General features: G+C 37.1%; 1 protein-coding gene across 2 annotated transcripts in view; it reads left to right on the top strand.

The window, feature by feature from the left end:
* CNTNAP5 (contactin associated protein family member 5) overlaps positions 1 to 22,204 on the top strand; it is an 825,196-nt gene that overhangs the window by 661,924 nt on the left and 141,068 nt on the right. For both annotated transcript variants that reach the window (XM_082690270.1, XM_082690269.1), the window contains exons 14-16: positions 992 to 1,148; positions 17,491 to 17,618; positions 17,807 to 17,977. In XM_082690270.1, coding sequence (XP_082546396.1) covers positions 992 to 1,148; positions 17,491 to 17,618; positions 17,807 to 17,977 — 456 coding nt within the window. The remainder of the gene's footprint in view (positions 1 to 991; positions 1,149 to 17,490; positions 17,619 to 17,806; positions 17,978 to 22,204) is intronic.

Below are 22,204 nucleotides of genomic sequence, written 5' to 3'. Positions count from 1 at the left end.
ATTTAGCCCAGTTTACTCAACTAGGATAACTGATTTGAGTTTGTGACCCTGCCTGAACATTGTGATTGATCCTTGTCCTACTATGTGAATACTTTTCATGAAAGTGTTTTTATGTCTGTATCTGATTATATCTATAGATACAGATATAGATATAGATGTATATGTGGATATATGTGTGTGTGTGTGTATACATATAGAGTTTTGTATACATGTACAGATACATATAGATCCATATACAGGATGACAGAGGGAAAGAGAGGAAGGAGGAAAGAAAGAAAGAAAAAAAGGAAGGAAGAAAAGAGAGGAAATGAGAAAGGGAGGATATATACAGATATGCATATATATATTATGTATATGTAATATGTGTAAATATGTATTTTTCTTTTTTGAAATTTAATTTAATTTTTTTCAGTGTTCCAAAACTCATTGTTTATGCACCACACCCAGTGCTCTGTGTAATACATGCCCTCTTTAATACCCACCACCAGGCTCACACAACCCCACCCCCAAAATGCTTAGTTTGTTTCTCAGAGTCCACAGTCTCTCATGGTTTTTCTCCCCGTTCAATTTCCCCCATCTCACTTCTCCTCTCCATCTCCCCATGTCCTCCATGTTATCTCTTATGCTCCACAAGTAAGCAAAACCATATGATAATTGGCTCTCTCTGCTTGACTTATTTTACTCAGAATAATCTCCTTCAGTCCCATCCATGTTGATGCAAAAGTTGGGTATTCATCCTTTCTGATGAAGGAATAATATCCCATCATGTATACAGACCATATATTCTTTATGCATTCATCCGTTGCAGGGAATCTTGGTTCTTTCCACAGTTTGGCAACTGTGGCCATTGCTGCTATGAATATTGGGATACATATGATCCTTCTTTTCACTACATCAGTATCTTTGGGGTAAATACCCAGTAGTGCATTTATTCTTGAAGACATTTCCATGTAAGTTTTTGACACCCTCTGCAAACTATCTTGTCTTTCAGATGGAACACCATTTACCTGGTGGATTGGGCGGTCCAATGAAAGGCACCCTTACTGGGGAGGTGCCCCACCTGGGGTTCAGCAGTGTGAATGTGGCCTGGATGAGAGTTGCCTGGACATTGAACACTTCTGCAACTGTGATGCTGACAAGGATGAATGGTAATTGGGATTATGATCTTTCTGCAGTTGTGGGGGAACCACTTTAATTGATGCACAAAATTTCCCCCAAGAGAAAAAGACATGTTGAGAAATTCGATATAAACTAGGTCTCCCTGTTTGTGATTGTTTTTAACTTTGAGAATTGCCAGGTATAGTACTTTTAGGACTTTCACTGAGGCTTGCAAAATAAAACACATTGTCACATCATCACCTCCTTATAGTCTGAACATTCCATTTTGTACAACAGAATGAAATGTAATACTAAGCTTTGTGACTTATCCAATGTTTCTATAATGTGTGGACTATATGTTCTGGGATAGAGTGTGGGAGATAAGGATGTGCAATTATACAGACCATATTTTCCCAATGATGTGTCAGTAGCCAGCCTACCTTATCATAGAATAGAAATATAGCGAAGAAATATATATTTATTGAGCATCTACTTAATCACAAAAAACCCTTATTAAGTCTGTATAATTTTCCCACCTTTGCATCTTAAGATTGAGAAATACAGTTTATAGAGAAGTTAAATAATATTCCCAAGGTTGTACACATGTATTAAGTGACAGATCCAGAATTTGAACTCAGTTATGGCAGGGACCAGGTCATTCTTGTTCTCCCATATCATGTTGCTTTTGTAAAATAAAGCTTAGTTTTTGGTTCTCAAATCCATAACATCTACTTTGCATTTGTCCTCGAGGTGAACAGCCTGTTTTTTTTTGTTTGTTTGTTTGTTTGTTTTTTACTATATTATGAAAATAGGCATAGAACATTTCTAAACCTGCTTTTGTTTTCACTAAATTTAAGGCATTCTTCAGTTTTGGTTTTGTAATTTTGCTTGCTTCATAAAATTCTGCTCAATTACAATGAAAAAAATCCTATGTCAAGTTGCTCTCAACCCACCTGATTTCCTTTTAACTACTTCTTCTTCACTGTTTAAACTGATAACAGCAGGGACTGTTTTGATGAAGTTTAAGGTAGAGTCAAACTCTCAGTTCAATCAGAAAAGAGCAAACACTTGCCTCCCCTGGGTTCTGTTAAATGGGCCACCTCTTCAGAATGCTATAGGGCTTCTAGGGCCCTGAGACAAGATACCTGGATGCTTTCTTCTAACCTGAAAATCTTACTATGAGTAAAATCAAACAAAGTCAACTAGACTTAGTTTGGGTTTCTCCATTCCTCGGACCCCCACTTTACCCTGCAGTGCCTTCTCTCAAAACATCATGGAGGAGTGCAAATATAACTCATATTTTGAATGGAGACCATGTCTTTTTTAATCTTATATTCCTCAAGATCTATTCCTTTTACAGTAGAAACTCAGTGGCAGTTAGCTAAATACATGAATTTAGAAAACTTTTAAGGAGGAAGGGTGATCACAAAATGTCTCCGGCAAGCTTGAGAGATGTGTGTGGGGAAGTTAAATGATTTTGTTGCTGAGAAAACATATTCAAAATGATCTGCAACCAGTAGCTTAGATTAGCTCATTTTGTGAATTCATTAAATCCCCTTCTCTATGCTTGATATCAGAAATGTATCTACGTATAGACCTGAATGGAAACAACTTTATTTCATTATGTATAATCAGGGAAGTTGATATGGGGCAGTAGAATATAAAGGGAAGGGGAAGTGTTTCTCCTGATTATCTTCATTCCCTTTTGGCTGAATTCTTGATTTTTGCTCACTGTTTTATTTACTATGGTGTGGCCCTTTCCATACTGAACACTGCCTCAGTGCGTTTCTTTGCTAGGGAACAACCAGCCAGGGCTAGCCTTAATTTATTGGGCAATTAGGGGCAGTGAAGGAAAATGACATCACAATACTTAAAAGTGGAAAATAAGCCACCACTCTGATGAGCTTCCACAGTGTCTCTTCTGAGACTTCCCACTGGCCATCTCTTTTACTCAGATTCCAGCCTCTTCTTCCATTGAACTACTCACTATCTTACTAAGCTCTGACCCCTTTATATGTTGACTTAACTTTGTCATCTAGGCTGTACTCAGAGGAGTGTTTCAAAATGTCCTTTCTGTCAACTCTGGTGCCATCATACCTCTATCAACGTAGAGGTCATTGCATATTTCATAACTCTTTCTAGTTCCTTTACAGTCGGGGAAAAGCTCTATTATTTTCTACTTTCTGTGGCAAGTGACCTCTATTAGGGGTAGCAACATTTAATTTTAGATATAAATGTTGTTCAACAATCCACATAACTAGGATCAAGAGAAATGATCTGAACTTCCTTTTGTAAAGATTCCTACTTCACTGTGACTCGAATAATATGTTGAACATCTCAGGGCAAAAGTCAGATGAGGTCAGGGAGTTCCTTGTGTCATTCTTATGAAGGAGCAGAGGCTGAGATTTAACTCGTCTGGATTGCACTCATTTGTATCAGGATAGTCACAGGTTGGTATACATGAATCTGAAAAATACTTTGTTATAGAATCAACTGTACTTACCATTCCATCTGATATTTACTCATGTATCATTGGCTTACTGCATGCATGGTCTTTGCCAGTCAAGCAGTCTTTGGTGCAGAGAAGGTCAAGGGCATTACAATTTCTGCCTTTGCAGAACTCACAGAACAGTGAGAAGGAAAAGAATTAGTTAGCAATAAATGTACTGTGTAATGAATTTGGTAATAAAGATAAGTGTAGATATGCCCAGAACTATGGTGGATATAGACTGGGATGTGGCAGTTAGGTTTCAAAGAACCAGAGAAACCTAGCTGAAGTTAGTGTAGTATAGTTAGGCGGAACTTCCATTTAGTGTAGTATAGTAGGGCGGAACCTCCACATGCTCAGACAGGAAAATGTGAAATATAGAAATCGCTACTTCCCCAGAACAATCTGTTGTGATTATTGCCCCATCGTCATGTGGGGAATTTACAGGAGAGGAAGACAGGAAAGAAGACCAAATCCAGATCAAGAAGCTCCTTGTATGTGAACTAATAGTGAAATCCCTTTGACTGTGACAAGACTGTGAACACAGAATATCCTTTGCACCAGGACACCTGGCTGAGTCTTGTAGAAATGCATTCATTACCTATCTATTTAGGTCTATTATTTACTGTAGAAGGGGAAAGTACAGAAACTTACACAGTTGTGAAATAGTCTTTTTCCTCTTTTATTCTCCCAAGCACACTCTCAGCTTGCACGTGGTCAAGCGGGCATTCCACACATTTCAAGTTTGTGTTTCAGTTGAGCATGCTAATATCTGCTAATATCTCTGCTATTTCTATGTGCTCCTCAGAAAACTCAAATATATTTACCTTGTACAATTCCCTCAAGTCTCTGCTCTTGATAATTTTTTGTTATTATTATGTTATGATAGTCACCATATAGTACATCATTAGTTTCTGATGTAGTGACCCAAGATTCATTGTTTGCGTATAACACCCAATGCTCCATAAAATATGTGCCCTCCTTAATACCTACCACCAGGCTCACCTAAACCACCCCCTCCAAAACCCTCAGTTTGTTTCTTAGAGTCCACAGTCTCTCATGGTTCATCTCCCCCTCTGATTTCCCCCTTTCTTCTCCTTATGTTCCCCATGCTATTCCTTATGTTCTACAAATAAGTGAAACCATATGCTCTTGGTAAAATTGATCAGAAAACTGATTTGGGCTAGTAGAGCATCTAGCAGATAGTAGTTTGATATATTACAACTCCTAGGTAGTATTGTCGCTAAAAAATATCACCTATCATATACCAAAGTGTTCTTGGCATTTTATATACTACACCTCATAGCATCATCCCACCACCCTTGAGATAGGGCTTATCGTCTCTTTTCCCCAGAAAAGGAAACTGAGGATCTGGCATGGTAAGTGGCTTAGTTAAGGCCATGTGACTAAGGGGGCAGAGTAGGATTCTGCTGAATCCCAGGATGTTCTTGGTGACTCCATGGAAGGAGCCACCGAGTTGAGATTCTGAGTTATGACAGTGGGTGAGGATGCCAGAGAGACCTCTCCCAGGGCTTCTACAATCACATCATGGTAGCCTCTGGGTTTCTTTGGGCTGAATCAGGCTGCTCAGGAGAAGCTTAGCCATCCTCTCAGCCTCTGGCAATTGACAATAGTTTATTCTGTTTTAATCAACCTCTGTAACTGAATAAATTTGTGCTATAGATTTCAATAAGACCAAGTAAATGAGGAAAATGATTATGGGGTGGGTGAGAGGGAAAGTGAGTCAGCTCAGAAGATGGAGGGGGATGGAGGGGAAAGAAGAACTTGATGAACACAAAAAGTGTGACTTCTTAGAGTAAAGGAAGTGTCAAGTAGGCATTGGAAATCAAGTATACTACTGAGCTGACATCTCCAGAGGGTTCGGATCCAGCCAAAGAATTGAACGGTAAGAAAAAGGAAATAAAATGAGAAAACTTGAAATGAGTAACAGTTTTACAGTCAATGATTGTTTGCAAAGGAACTTGTCTTCAATCTGATGGTTCAACATATAGAAATCCTGCCAGTTGGGTGTTTTCTGACCCCATTACTTCAGACTGATAGACTGGAGAATAGCAAAGGACACTGGGGATAGCTCTAGGCTAGAGACAGACAGTATAGGATATGGGGTTCTGTAGGGTGGGAAACTGTCATCTATGTAGACAGATCCAAAGGCTGGTTCTGGCAGCAAGTTGGAGGAGGCTGGGAGATCTTTCGAAGTGTGCCTCTTTGTGGTGGCCTGTGGTGCTAATGAGGACTTCTTTCAGCCAGACAACCAAGCAGAACTGAGACAAAGCTCTATTGCTTAACAGTGAAACATCTTTTAAAATTTAGTCATAAGGAAGTGAAGATATTTTTATTTGATTTTCAGTAACTTTGTTCTTTGCCGCTTGTTCCTTAATACACCCTTATATAAAGTAATATGGTATAAGACTGGAAGAGAAAATGATGTAAGCTTTAAATTCTGGTCATCTGGTCATCCAAAAAAGGGAAGCTATTATTCTGTTTCTTAAAAAAAAAAAATGTAGGCTATTTTTAGTTTTTTTTTTTTTTTTGGATATGGAATCCTGAAGCTTCAAACTACTCTTTAGCCATTGATTCTGCCTCTCTACCACAGAGAAATTATTTAATAAATGGTGTCACATCCATGAATGAACAATTGAATGACTTCTATTAGACATATTTTTACTTTTCGTAGGTCAGGCTATGGTCATTCCAGGATTAACTGATCTTTATTTCATTGTTAGCTCTTATCCATCTTTTATAACCACTCAAGAAACATTTACCCAAAGTTTAGCCTCAACTTCCCACTGCGCATTCATTTTCCTTCTGACTATCAAAGCATAGTTGGAAATGGCCCCTTTGCTCCAAAATTTATCTTTTTTTCCCCCAAGATTTATTTATTATTTATTTTGAGAGTGAGAGCACAAGCAGGGGGAAGGGCAAAGGGAGAGAATCTCAAGCAGACTCCCCACAGAGCATGCCCCGATGAGATGTAGTGCTCAATTACACAACCCTGAGATCATGACCTGAGCCGAAATCAAGAGTCAGACACTTCACTAACTGTGACACACATATGACCCCTCCCCAAGACTATCATTTTATACACTTGCCTTCAACTTTTCTCTTTGGTAAATACATGTCTTATCCCTGACCTTCATGAAGATCCTTCATGCCATTCACACATGAGATTTATTGAGACAGTTGCCCTTAGGAGGAAGATGCTGGATACATCCAATGGGTTTAGAGTTTGCTCACATAGGCTGTTCTTTGATTTCTTAGATCTTTCTTCAGACTTCGATTCCTGAGGTTCCCAGACTTGCTGCAGTGAGAGTGCTTCATCCTTGTTAGTGTCCTAAGATGGGGCGGGAATCCTCAATCCTGAAACAAAGGAAAGGATCACCTCAGAACATACTAAGGATCTGCATTTTTATTTATTTAGTTAGTTAGTTATTTAGTTAGTGAATGAGTTAGTTAGTTATAACCTCTGCTGGTTGAATTTTATTATTCATGAATCTGCTTATGAGCAGTTCCAAGCCCTGTTAAGTTTTGGAAGTGCTTTTGTTCCTAGCAGGCCTTAATTATGAAAGTTTTATCTAGATTCTAACTCTTCAGTGAATTTCCACATGCATCCAGCAATAGAATCAGGACCTGAACCTTGTTTTAGAGAGAAGTATGCATGCCACATGGCAGGTCCTTCATGTACTAACTGCTGAGAGAATGAATGAGATAATGAATACATGGTGTTTCCTTTCTCCAGATACTCTCTCCCTGGCCAAATATCTCCATCACTTGCTAGTTATAGTCTGCTGTTTCATTTGTTACATTTCCACTTAAAATGTATGTCCTGGGGCAACTTGGTTTTGGCTTGTTTACACTAAGTATCCCATGACTAGACACTGGACTGTTTTTAGACAGAATGTTTTATGGTGTATCATACTGGAGATAATTGAAGGTATTGCATAACAAGAAAAAAAGAAACAATACAAAAATGGGGAAAAACTTATATCAGAGGTTGATTATTCAAAACCAATATATTACATCATTATTTTATAGAATTCTAGATGGAGTGAAATAGTTGATATTTTACTAAAAATAACATTTAGGATTTTTTTTTAATTATTTGTTTGTTTCAATTCAGTGATGACACCATCCTAACATCTATTGGGAAAATACTCAATATAAGGAATTTAAGACTTGTGGGTTCTAGAAAACAAAACATAACTATAAAATGCTCCTTTTACTACTTATAAGAAACAAAGATGTAGACAGAGATTTTTATCACATTAGTTCTCTGTCAAGCTTTACAAATATACTATGTCTAAATTGTCTATGGAATCAAATTACTTGGGTAGTTACAAAGTTTTGAATATCAGAAATAGAACTTGAAGTAAATATCAAGATTAATAAGAGTTTTCTAATGATAAACAGGTTTTCATGTGTCTGTTAGCCATCTGTATGTCTTCTTTAGAGAAGTATTTGTTATCTTCTGCCCATTTCTTGACTGGGTTTTTTGTTTTTTTGAGTGTTGAGTTTGGTAAGTTCTTTATAGATCTTGCATACTAGCCCTTTACCTATAATGTCATTTGCAAATATCTTTTCTCATTCTGTGGGTTGCCTCTTAGTTTTGTTGATTCTTTCCTTTCCTGTTCAGAAGCTTTTTATCTTGATGAAGTCCCAAAAGTTCATTTTTACTTTTGTTTCCCTTGCCTTTAAAGACTCATATGTGGAACAAAAGGAACAGTGCAGAGGAACACAAGGGAAGGGTGGGGAAAATGAATGGGAAGGAATCAGAGTGGAAGACAAACCATGAGAGACTCTAGACTCTGAGAAACAAACTGAGGGTTACAGAAAAAAGGGGGCTAAGGGGATATTATAACCAGGTAATGAGTATTTAGGAGGGCACATATGATGAACACTGAGCAATATACACAACTAATGAATTGTTGAACACTACATCAAAACTAATGATGTACTATATGTTAGCTAATTAAACACAATGATAAAAAAGATTAAGAATTTCCATTTACATAGTACATTTTATATAACATTTTGATTTGTACTATTATTGTGTAACAACATATTATAATTATACTTAAAAATGCAATGAGTCTTTGGCTTCTATTTTAATTTGCCTACTTATCACTAAGTGTATGGCATTACTCACCTAACAGTAGCTCTTACTCAGATCCAAATTACATGAGCTGCTTACCTCTTTTATCTATTCTGCATGTTTGCTCACAGTTTTCAGTTCTGATTCACCCAATTTAGGTTTCTATATTTAACAAAACATAAGAGGAATATTTCTCTTGCTTTTTTTTTTAACTTTAAGAGTTTATTTTAATAAAATAAATATATTCTATTATATCCTTACTATAAAAATTCAAATATTTCAGATATATTTAAGTAAAAAAGTAGAATCCCCTTCCTAACGACTGGTTGGAATCTTTACTTGTACCCCATACGTAAAATCTGACACCTAGAGATAATAGATGGGCATGTAGGGCATTTTTACATCTTCCTATGCATATGCCACATCCTAAATGTGAGATAATATTAAACATAATATTCTGCAACTTACTTTTTTCACAAAAGTATGTCTTGGAGAGCTTTTATGTGGCCTCATTAAATAAGCATGAAAATAGGTACATACTGTCCATTTTAATGGCTGCAAAGTATCCATAGTATGATTGTATTGCAAATTATTTTACCATTCCTTTATGATAAACATTTTCCTTGTAAATGATTTTTCACTATTAGAAAAAAAAGTTTCAATGAACATTTTTGAGTCTTTATTTATACCCTTTCCACTTTGGAAATCATTTCTATTGCATAGAACCCCAGCTTAAAATTGTTAAATTATCCATGTTTCTGTTTTGCTAGATGTGGCCAATTGCTGAAGGGACTTAAGGTATTACATAGACCATCAGTTCAGAACTGGATGCTCGGACTCTGTGGGGGAAATGACCCTCTCTACCTGAGAAGGAATGTGCAGTACTCACTAGGATTAAAACAGGGCCACACAGGAAGACGTCAGTTATCACCTCTTTCTTCTCAGAACTTGCTGGAACCCTTAGGCAAGTGCAAACAGCTTGGGTGGATCCCAGGTATCATTTCTGCCAGTACTGGCATGACTTCTGAGGTCTGGGGGATACTCTTGGCTAACTACAGATAGATCCTAGCATTTCTGCACTTTATTTTCAAAGTGTAGATTCTTCTTCATTAAGGATAAGAAGGAGGAAGAGAAGAGGAAGAGGTGAGGGAAGGAGGAAGAGAGGAAATAGTTCTATCGCCTTTGCAAATCTGCCTTATGGATTTTCAGAGAAAATATCATGAGCTAAGATGCATACTACACTTAGAATGCTCACAATTGTAGCTGCTTCTTCTGGCAATCGTCTTATTTTCTGGATGTAAAATGTAATTTATCTCTAAGTAACATTTTATTATGTAATGAGATGAGCAAATCCTGGATGTGTCATTACTAACTATACAGTCTACATCATTTAGCCTCTCTGGGCTTCAAGTTCCTATTTTATTTAAAAAGAAGAAGAAGAAGAAGAAGAAGAAAGAAAGTAAGGAAAAAGAGAGTTGGGAAGTACTGGCTGAGTTAGCAGTAATTTGTGCGCTGAGCAGATGTGCCATGAATTTGGTTCTCAAAAAATTGTTAGTCATCATGTTTATTATTTCCCCTATTTTTAAAGAAGCTTAAATAAAAGGTAAGAGACAAAGTTGATTTATAGAAGTTAAACAGATTTCTAAGAAAAAATACATCCATGTCATAAAATAAATAGAATTAAATAGCAGACAGAACAATCAAAGGTTTTATTCAGCTGTCAAATTCTAGGTGAAATGAAGAAAGAAAAAGGAAGGCCCGTCTTCCCAAAACAGAGCTGCTCTCTGAAAATTCACTCGTGAAACTCACCATGTAATGGATGGGTCTGGCCACAATAGAAATAAACCAAGAGAGTGCTTGTAAATGTGTAACTGAAGAGTTTGTGGGCTCCCAGAACTCCTGTCAAGGTGACCCACATGTAATCTCAGGGAATGCAGGGCTGGAAAATGATTGCAAATTAGTAAACTGAAACCTAGTCAATTGAATTGTATCTTGCCTGTGTGAACGGAATGGGGATGGTCAGTCAAAGACCTGCAAAGGCAGCTCAAGGACTCAGGGGCAGAGCTGTTATTCAAGCACTGCCTGGAGAAGATATAGACTGACTGTGGAAAGGAGCAGCAACCCTATGCAAGAGAGCCACTCTCTGTAGGAGTGAGACCAGGAGACCAGAGGAGCACCATGGTGACAGCAAAGGCATGCTGTTCAAATCCTGATCCTTGCACTTGTAAATGATGCACGCTGGGAAGGTTAGTCACTTCTCTAAAATTCCATTTCCTCTCCTGCATAAGACAGGTGCTGATAACAATATTGTCACAGGGATGTTCTGGGATTAAATGAGATCATGTGTAAAAAACTATTTTTATGCTCACATGGCCACGGAAAGGCAAGAGGCAGCTCCCACGCTCACATTCAATGATAGGAGACATTCAGCTGAGCCGCAGAGCCAGAAGTAGGATCTAAGAATAGCAACCCTAAACTCAAGGAATACCTCTAACCCCTGCATGATTTTTTTCTTTCTCTCTCTCTCTCTCTCTCTCTCTCTCTCTCTCTCTTTATTTATTTATTTATTTTTTAGAAAGAATTGTCTGTAAAAGACAACTGTGGTTTTAACAAGCATTTTACTGTCCAGTCTACTGTGTTAAACATGGGATTTGGACGACACCTGGAACAGACAGAGACCTCTTATCATAACAAGGCTTTAAGCAATAGAGTATGAATCATGGTCACATTTAAACAATAGAGTATGAAACTGAGAGTCTAATGTGGAGAAGCAGACTAGGAAGACATTAGTGAGATTGGCGGGAGAAAGCCAGTGTAGGTAGCCATCTCCAAGGACCAGGCAGAGACCCTGGAGCTCCCTCAAAATAGAAGTGAGGCCGGAGGATGAGGACAAGGCAGCTGGATGGAATGGCATATAGCAGGTGAGCTTGGTGGAAGTGGTGGATCCTGAATGAGGGAGGAGCGAGGAAAAGAGGAAGGGAAGACGTGTGTATGTAGGGTCTCAGCCCCTGAGAGCAGGGGACCTCATCCTTCACAGAACTGAGGAACACATGCAAGCAGGAGAGCAGATCGCTGGAGCAGCAACAAGTAGAAGGGGTTGGGGCATTATTCCTTAGAGGTGACTGTTGATGTCCCAGGGAGGGGGTCAGTCAGTAACGGTATTCATTGTGTGTGTAACAGGGAGGAAGGCAACACTGTGAAAAGATACCACAGAGTGGAATGAAGTAGGGGCTGACCTACTCCACGGAAATGAGCAATTCAGTGAGAGGAGTTGCCTTGGCATGAAAGGAGAGAAGACTGATTGTGGGAGCTGAGGAGGCAAGGGAGAGGAGGGGTGGAAGATAAGAGGGAGAGTGCAGACAGCTCTGATAAGAACTTTTCTGGCCCTATTGAATGCTACTTTCATTTATATCCAGAGCAGGTTAATCAAATCGTGCCTCCCAAAATCTTCATCTGTGGTAGCGTTTTTTAAATTAACTTTATACTCATAAAATCTTGAGGGTCATGGTAATTTCTTAATAATAAAGTAACATTAGGTGGCCTTTGGCTGTATTCACATACCAAGGCCTGATTTTGTTTTCCTCACACCTATTTGAGAAGAGCACTATGGTTTCAAGTTTCTAGAATATTTACAGAAGGACTATAGTTTCCAAATATTTAAATATTTGCAAAATCGTCATTTTACCCTTCACATTTTTTATGCTGGGAACGGAAAACAAGAATCCAGACATGGTCTGGTCAGTATAGGGCAGAGAGGAATGGATATGACCTCCTGGTGTGCACTTGTCTATGTGACCGCAGTCGATGCTTGCATTTGCTTTTTTTGGCAATTAAGTGACAACCAACCTTTAAGCTAATCCTCTAGGTCCTTTTTATCAGGAAGTCTTAAGAAGGAAGACACAGAGGAAATAATTGCTTTAACCAAGGTTAGGGTAGAATTACTGGCAAGCATCAATACCGTACCTCAGACTTGCAGACTTGCTTCTGGACACCTTGCAGCCACAGAAAGTGGAGGACATCATGTCACCCACTCAAGGGAAGGCTCTGCAGAAAGTCCTGAGACTCACCCATTCAGATTCACATAGCGGCTTCAAAGGGTGCTAGAACCTTCAGTTTTTGCATAATTTGGTAGGTATTCCTATCTTATGCATAAGGTGTTTTTGTTTTGTTTTGTTTCATTTTATTTTATTTTTTATTTATTTATTTTTTTTACTTTCAAGTGACTAAAAGAAAGAAACATAGAATAAGGAAAAAAAAAATTCTCTTAATAGGCTCAGTGACCCAAATGATTCTGCTAAAAGAACCTTACAGAGCCACAGTTAACCAAATTTGATTGATTCATGAAAACAAAAATGTTAGCATATGACTTTTCACCATATTTTACCCAAATGATTCACTAAAGAAATCAGCGGCCCCTGTTTTGTCCTGAAATCCTGAACCTGGTAAAATCCCAAGAGGCACATAAAGAAAGAGGAGACCACGTTGCTTCTGACGGGTTTTTCCATTAGCTCATGTGGATTTCCTGAGGACCACACATGTCTGTGACTTGTACCCTTGGAGCCTCCATAAGCTGGAGTCTCTAACTGGCATCTGTGACTGGCCTCTGCTCATTCCTGCCAACAGTGAGGCTCTCTTTCTAACTTTTCCTTTAAAAATTATTTGTATTTCACATTTTTATTTCAAACTTAATAGGGAATATCATAACTATCTATTGAATACCTATTTTGTGTTAGTGTGTTAATAGTTTTATATGTATTATCTCCTTTGATTTATACAATATCAAATTGATATTATTACCCCATTTTAGAGATAGAGAAACTGAAGCTGAGGTCATTCTAATGACCTCACTAACATTTTATAAACTAATATACTGAGTTACATGGATTCAATCCATAAAGTCTGGTCCAAAAGGCAATGCTTTTTCACTACAACATAACCCTTTCTGCACTTACAAACTATGTGAGTACCCTGTACTCTTAGGGGGAATTTTGTGTATTATTCCAAAGGAAGACAAAGTCTATAAAGTGTTTGCCCCTAAGAAGGCAAGTTCAAACAAACGAGAAAGGAAAACAAGTTAATGTGCACAAAAAAATGTACAGCTGTAGACTCCCTGCTTATTAGTAGGTACTACCCTAATTTGTATCACTGTGTATTATCTTGTACACTAAATTCCACCACCAACAACCACACCTCTCGGATATTCTACTCATTGAATCTTTGAAATGTTTGAAACATACCTGTCACAAACTGAATTAAATCCAATTTTATTCTCACTGTGACCTTAAGAGAATGACTAAATGCCTAGGTTGTGCATAAGCAGAATACAGTCCCCACATTCTATTGAGCAGTGCAGTATTGGCTCCCACCATACTCTTTTTTGTTTCTTCAGAATTTTAAATCCATTGTCAAAATTTTAAATTTGAGTTTTACATTAATATACCAGGTTGATCCACTTGTTTGATGTTCCTTAAAAGCATAATTACTTGTTACTAACGGGTATCAGTTTCCAGAATTTTTTCTACCAGTTTTCTAACCTCTCTCTCTCTTTCTCTTCCTATCTCTCTCTCTGACAATGAAGGTATATGTCAGGTTTCATTTATTATCCAAAACAAAGCTAGCTTCACTTGTTTTTGTTATTCATCTGGCCCCTGTAGGAATTTGAGTTTGTATCTATTTAAAAAAAAGTATTTTTAGTATTGTACCTTGCATTATCAAACTAAATATGAAATTTTTTTCTCTGTTCCTTAGAAGATATTTTTATTCTTAGAATGCTATTTATATATTCCAGCTCTTTGACACAGGACATCAAATTGATGCAGACAGGGTGCCAGAATGGGGAAGGTAGACAGCAGTTAGCATTGATGGACAGACTTCAGAATCAACCATTTTCACCTTGAAAATAAAAATGGAGAGAAACAAAATCCTAGAGCAATATACTTTCTTAGAATTACATATAGGTTTGTCTTTATTCAACTTTGACTACTTAGAATTTGCTTTGAATTCTGTGCTTGAAAAGATATTGACATCTGCTCAAAATACTTATAAAATATTAAGATGATTCTCTGGAATCATAAAAGAAATAATCTTATTAGAGAAATTTTTGGAAATTTCTCTTCAAGAAATCATCATGAACATGAGAGTTACTCACAAGGATTATCTACAATCACTATGCCATTGAAACATGAACTAATCACCAAAACCATTTCTTCCTTTTCCAAGGCACATGGCTAATGCACATTTCCCAGCCTCCCCTGTGGTCAGAGGTGACCATCTGATTAAGCCCTAGCCATTGGAATGTGAACATAAATGATATGAGATGTGTGTCACTTCCAGTCTCATTGGTAATTGTTTATGCTCTTTCCCTTTCCGTGTCAACCTTGAAAGCCACATGTCAAAGATACTGGTTTGGACTGTATGTGAACAATAAATAAACAATCAATCAATAAAAAAAGGATATTGAAATATGAAGACTCAAATTTTACCTTTTGTCTTTGTAACATTCATAGATGTTCTTTCAAACAGAAACAGCAGCCTTATTCCTAATCCTTTGAATTGCCTCTAAATACAGGTATTCAAATAATAAAAAATGGACAGTACATTTATTTACCTTTTTGGTTACTTGACCTGAAGAGTATGTGTGCAGGTAATTATTTCATTTATTTAAATATTTATTTATTTAAATAATTTATTTAAATTATTTAATATCAGATGAACTGATATTTTTTCTCCAAATTTCATGAGTTGGATGCCAAATATGAACATTTAATTTTCTACAGTGTTCTATGTAGTATGAGAACTCCCATATAGAATTATAGCTGGCTAAATAAAAAGATGGATTGACTTGCCTAAAGCTACAGAGGTTTCAGGAACAAAGATAAGAACTAAAATGAGTGTTGTCATTACCATTTTTGAGCATTTATCATAGATTAGGCACCGTGCTAAGTGATTATATGATCTCATTTAATTCTCAATAACTCTGTGGTATAGACTTTATCTCCATTTTAAAATTGAGGATGCTGGGGAAATCTCAGAAATAAAATTATATGCCCAAAGTTACAGAGCTAGGAACTGGGACTTGGGATTCCGGAACAAATCTGTGTGCTTCTGAAGCTATGCCCTTAGCACATCACATCACACTACTCCTGCCATGCTTCCTCAGTTCAGAATATTCAGGGATATTATTTTCTCTCTAAACGAGAGCTGTAAATGATATATAAATGATAATGAAATGTAACATTGATTTTGAGTGTGTGTTCAGTGTTTTGCTGATTTCTTTGTGACTACAGAGAGAAAAGTAATATGAATCTGCTCCTTTGTGTTCTTGATATCAAATTGCTACATTGTATACTTTGCCCTGAATACTGGTGTGTGGTGCTCTGTCCCCCAATTCCCATGCACTGGCAAAAGGTTCCATCCTGTCCTTAACTAAGGCTGTAGTGGGTGGGGACTCTAGCCCACTCTACAATTTTCAGACTACCTCATATGACTCAGTTCAGCTCGTCATTTAAAGTTGCTAGCACACTGGATGGATGGAGCATGGAAATGAAAATCTTCCATCATCTTTTATAGCAGGCCACCTGATGTTTGGATGAGTTAAATGGAGCAAGACAACAATGGAAAGTTCACCTGGCACACTTAAAAAAGGCTTTTGAGGAATTTTGGTTACTATTTCATGACTTGCTGTAATATGGACACATTTTGTATTCCCACCACCCACTCCCCCCCCCCCGCCTTCTTTTGGAAACAGTGTTTTATTAGTCACGAGTTTCAGATTATCATGTGGGAATTAAATGTTAGCACATAATATACAGGCATCTTCAAAGCATATAAACATATATTTTTATTAAATGTAGACATGACTATTTATGGCAAGATTGTTAAATTTAGACACAAGGTAGATCATATGTGATCAAGTCCCTGCCTTTTGTGTCCTCTGAACTTAGATAGGTTGTCTGATATATATCTTAGACTCACTCATCTGTGAATGAAAATAAAGGTACCCACTTCACAAGTGTGTTGTGTGGGGAAAATGTACTTATCCCCTAATATATTTCTGGCTCAGAATAGTTATTTATTCAATGCAGGTTTCTTCTCCCAGATACTATGGTATGTTCTTACCATGAATCCAAAAACACAGCTTTAAAAAAGGGAAAAACAATACTGTCACCCTATTTATTTTTAAGTTTTTCCCCCCAAAGGGTAACCTAGTTATCTGTTTGCATAATTAACAAAGACAAAGATGTTAACTCCCAAGGTCTTTAAAACATAGAGCAAAATCAAAAGCAGCAAACAGGTAACTCTGAAGACTTGTTTTTACCTGGAGTTAAAAGGTGATAAGTATCCCAAGCTGATTAAAACCTATACGCTGGTGGCTGGAGCAAGACCTGGGAGTGATTTCAAGTGGGATTTGTGGTGCCCATTTCAAGTTAGTTACTGAGATAGCCAATCTCTGTGGAAAGAGAATTGATGTTTAATGTTACATCAACAAGGCATTGGGCAGGTGGGGTGCTGTCAGCTACAACAAGAAACAGCAAGCTCTGTAAATTACCTGTGTTTCTGGAAAGACTTAGAGAAAATGTAACTTCCCTGGTTTTTGGAAGCTGGCCAAAGGTTTTGTAATTGGCCTTCCAGTCTTTTGTATATGCTTATGAGATGAAAAGCCTTCTGGTTTCCCCTCCCTGGCCTCACCCAGCTACTGCAACTCCCCAGATCGCCTTTGAAAAAAGGAGTCTTGGTAAGAGTCCCTACATTATCCACATTTTCTCCTCTTTTTTCTTAAATTTATGTTTTGCAGGACAAATGATACTGGGTTTCTTTCCTTCAAAGACCACTTGCCTGTCACTCAGATAGTTATCACTGATACCAACAGATCAAACTCAGAAGCTGCATGGAGAATTGGTCCCTTGCGTTGCTATGGAGACCGTGAGTACTAAATTGGAAAAAAAAAAAAAAAGCTTTCTCTCTTCATTACATAAGCACAAGATGTTTTTATTCCCTTATCCCTTTTTCCTGCAGTGTCCCTCAGTCTTGAAAATTTTTCACATGTCCAATGCTTTTCTACATCTCATTCTAAAACAATGAACCCTGCTTAAGGATATTTCCATTTGCAGGGCACTTCTGGAATGCGGTATCATTTTATACAGAAGCGTCTTACCTCCACTTCCCTACCTTCCACGCGGAGTTCAGTGCTGATATTTCCTTCTTTTTTAAAACCACGGCTTTATCGGGAGTTTTCCTAGAAAACCTTGGCATTAAAGACTTCATCCGACTTGAAATAAGCTGTAAGTGCCCTCATTTATGAATTTAACATAATGTCAACAGAAGTCCAAGTCTTATCTTTGCCACCAATGGCTAGTACATGTTGATACTATCAAATTAATGCCTCTGGTAATCTGTAAAAATAGTCATGCTAATTTCTAGTTCCTTCTAATTGTTTTTGTTTATTTTATTATTGCCTATCAGAATGTTATCATTCTCTCTTCAAAATAGTGTATTTCTCAAATCCCCATAGTACTTATTACAGTGTCCCTTATCTGTCCATGGGTACTGCTTACCTTTTACATTAAGCTTCCATACCCCAGAACTTTTTCACTACAATTTTCATGGAAAGCTTAATGTATTATTATTATGCATTCTATTCATAATTAGGGTCTATTTTTTGTTGTTGTTGTACTTTTGCTCTGGAAGTAATTCCTGATTTATTTTTCACCATTAGGACTGTGTGACTACCCAATCAGAATTCCTGCTCTTTTTCAACTACTTCCCCATATGCAGTGGTGCAGCTACACCAGAATATGAATCATTGTCTAACATCCCATTTCCTACACACAGGTTATATCAGTAACGATCATAAAGTTAAAAGAAGAATAATAGAAATGTAGATGGCAAAATATCCTAATATTGAACACTTCTATGTGATCAGGCCAATTAAAAAAGAAAAGACATGAATGGTTTCTAGTTAACATTAGTCCTTTTTTTTTTTTTTTAGTAAAAAGGACAAAAACATACCTGTATATTGGTTTGTTCCAGTAATAGTCATATTAAAATTTCTGTTCCTCCAACTTAACTTCTACAAATTTGTGCATGGCTTATCAAAATCAATAGTCTTCACATGTGTATGTTCAAAACAGAATATGATCAGATTTGCCCATCTATCTTAATCAAAGGATACTTTTACTATTTTTAAATTTAAATAATTTTTTTTTCACAATAAGCAACAGACATGTAAATTTTAGGAAAGGTTCTAAACATAAAGGTAAATTTGATTGATATTCATAAAAATACTTTGTTTTATAATAAATTTCAGGAATTACGATTTTTCCATGTGTTTTCTTCACGATTAGTTCTAGCAACATTTAAATATCTTTGCAATCAATAAGAAAATCACTAAAATATTTTCACTAGAAATTTTATCACATTTGGTAAAATATTATGGAGTTCCTAAATATTGCAGTTGTGTGAGCTCTCTTTGGGTGCAATCTGTGTCCACAAGCCCCGTATTAATGTGTATTCATGTGTTTCAACAGTAGGTCTGAGTTAAACAAGGATAGCATAGTAATTGTACAAATGAGAAATCAGAAGTTGAATTCTGACCCTTAGAACTAAGCCTTTGTATTTGAGTCTGCATGTTCAGAAGCCAAAGGTATAACTGGAGTTGTCTGAATTAACTTCCCTCTTGAATATAATATTTATTATATTCAAGTAATAATGACAAGTAATAAAACATGCTATTTGAAGCTTATATATACGTTATTAAAAATACATACTGGCATCAGCATTTCTTAGAACTTAGACCAACAAAAGGCTTTTTTTTGTAGAAGAATGTTTTTCACTGATCCTATTTAGAATTGCTGGTGCGTGGCAATAATAAAAGCATTTACTTTTAGTTGCTTTTGTTAGTTTTCCAATTTCTTGCACCTTCTGCCCCCTCCCCCCATATTTCTTCTACAAAGATGGACAACTCCCACCATCTTGCCCTTTTTATGCATGACCATGATGACTTGTGCTTGTCATTAGATTTCTCATTTATCTGTGTCTACACAGATGTTTTCTATAGTTTGATGGAGGCAGTTGACCTATACTACCAATACTATGATAGTGATGTGACTGCATGAAATACCCTTTAAAAGCTATTTATTTATTTGACAGAGAGATAGTGCGAGAGGGAACACAAGCAGGGGAAGTGGGAGAGGGAGAAGTAGGCCTCCCGCTGAGCAGGGAGCTGATGCAGAGCTGGATCCCAAGACCCTGGGGTCATGACCTGAGCCAAAGGGTATTGGATACCCTTACCCAGGGACTCCCTGCATGAAATACCCTTAAAAGCATAAGTAACGTTCTGGGAAGAGGAGCTTAAAAATTTGAGAGCTCCAGAGAAAGAAACACAAGCACTAACTGGAGGAGATGACTGAGGTATTTGCACCAGCTCCCTGTAAATCACCAAGCAGTTAGATGTTTCTTTTGCAGTTATAGAACAATACATACAAGGAAAGAGATCTCTTTAATTGTTAGCCTTAACCTCCTTTTACTCTGAAGATTTAGACTATTAATGGGAGGACGCTCTTGTGGCTTTAGTGTGAAATAAGATCTCTCCTATCTAACTTAGCCAGGCTCTGAAAATGTGGGGTTGAGTGCCAACCATTGCATAATATGGATATAATAACCTCAATGTAAATTTAATAAAAATCAGGCCCTAAGGCCTTTTGATTCATTAAAGCAGCAGCAAATGTCATGGCATATTATCACAAGATAATGAGCAATGATTTAGTGTTAATTACATATCAATGTCCAATTTGTTTGTACTTTCTGGTACTGTATTTTGTCCTTCGGGTCATACAAAAATGTTTTAAATTCAGGTGGTATTTAATTTGAAGATAATTTAAAAATCCATTGATGTAATTGTTTGCCATACAGTTTTTTCACCAGGTTGAAGAACATATACTTTTTTGAAACAAGAGGATTTTATATAAAAAATTTAAAATACAGGACTTCATATTTTTCAAAATACTGTATTTATTATTATTATTATTATTATTTAAAAGGAAAAAATAAATTGGAAGAGGTCTTGTATTTCTTACTAACATCTATACTCATCTTTTACCTTTTCTGTAGATAAAATTTTCACCCTAAGGGGTTCATAACAAGATACTTTTACAGATCAGCTACTTATAAAGGAAATGGCCTTTAAACACATGAAATGGCTCAGAATAGATTTCTTTTCCATCCCTAAGGAGTATTCCTCTATAACTATCCGAACAGAAGCCTCTGAAGTTGATATATCCATATTGTTCAACAGGGAACAAGACGTCTCCATGAAATTTTCAATCCATTTCCTTCTGGGTCACTTCCAGCTAAGACGTATGAATTATGTAGCCTTGAAATTAGTCCATATTCTATGAGAAACAAGACATTACACAGTATCATGTCTTAGTGGATCTGTTTCAAAAGAGACTGAGTGTAAAAAATGAGCTAATTTGACAATTATCTCACAATGGTTGTGGGTTGGAAATACAGTTTAGAGTAGGTGAAGAGGAGAAGTGGGGAATTGTTGATAGTCCGTGTGGTTTAGTGGAAAGAGCCTATTGCTTAGAACCCCAGGTGATTCAAATTTCCAGCCTTCTAAGTTTAATTGTGAACATGTTCTTTACCCCTTTGGTGCTTACTTATGCAAAATGGGACTTATGACACCCATATGCCAATCTGATGTATTTGGCTGCAATTAAGAGAAAACTTGATCTGAACTAGTAGATACAAGGATGGGGATTCACTGGTACTGAGACATGTGACTAGGTCCAGAACTGGTGAGACATTTTATTTCTGGTTGGATTCATCAGTTTTATAATGTTTCATAATGTTATCTGGATTCAATTTATTTCTCTCCCTGCACTGACTTCTGAATTTTTTTCAGTCTAAAGCTAGCTGTCCTTCAAGGGAGAGCTACATTTCAGCTAATGGGTAAAACTCCTGGTGTGCAACACCTAAACACCTCTGGCCAAGGCTTCTGGCCATGGAAGTAAAGATTGCAGAGTGGTTTTGCCAGGACCCACCTTTACATGTGCTGGGGGAAAGAGGGAGGAAAAACAATGTGCCTCTTAACTTTTCAGTTCTTGGTTGAGACCCCTGTAATAAAAGAGTAACAAGAGGAAAACAAACAGAAGTTTACCAATCTACACACATTGTGTGCACATGACATGAACAGAGAAAAATGAATAATTCAAACAGGTGGCTTAGAATTATAGATTATCATATAGTGTGTTCAACAGAGAAAAATAAAATTATGGAGAAATAATGGACAAAGGAAAGCAATATTAGGTTTTCAAAAGTTGTGATAAATGCTAGTTAGTAAAGTTTGTTATGCAGATCTCTCTGGTGTCATCTCTAAACTGATAGGATCTAAAGATGTCTCCAGGCATCCCTGGGTAGCTCAGTCAATCATCTGCCTTCGGCTCAGGTCATGATCCCAGAGTCCTGGGACCAAGCCTCACATCAGGCTCCTTCCTCAGCAAGGAGCC

This window comes from Mustela nivalis, assembly GCF_964662115.1.
Source record: "Mustela nivalis genome assembly, chromosome: 11".
Classification (NCBI taxonomy): Eukaryota; Metazoa; Chordata; class Mammalia; order Carnivora; family Mustelidae; genus Mustela; species Mustela nivalis.
The sequence above is the reverse complement of the archived record's forward strand: the minus strand, read 5'-3'. Positions and strand labels throughout refer to the sequence as shown.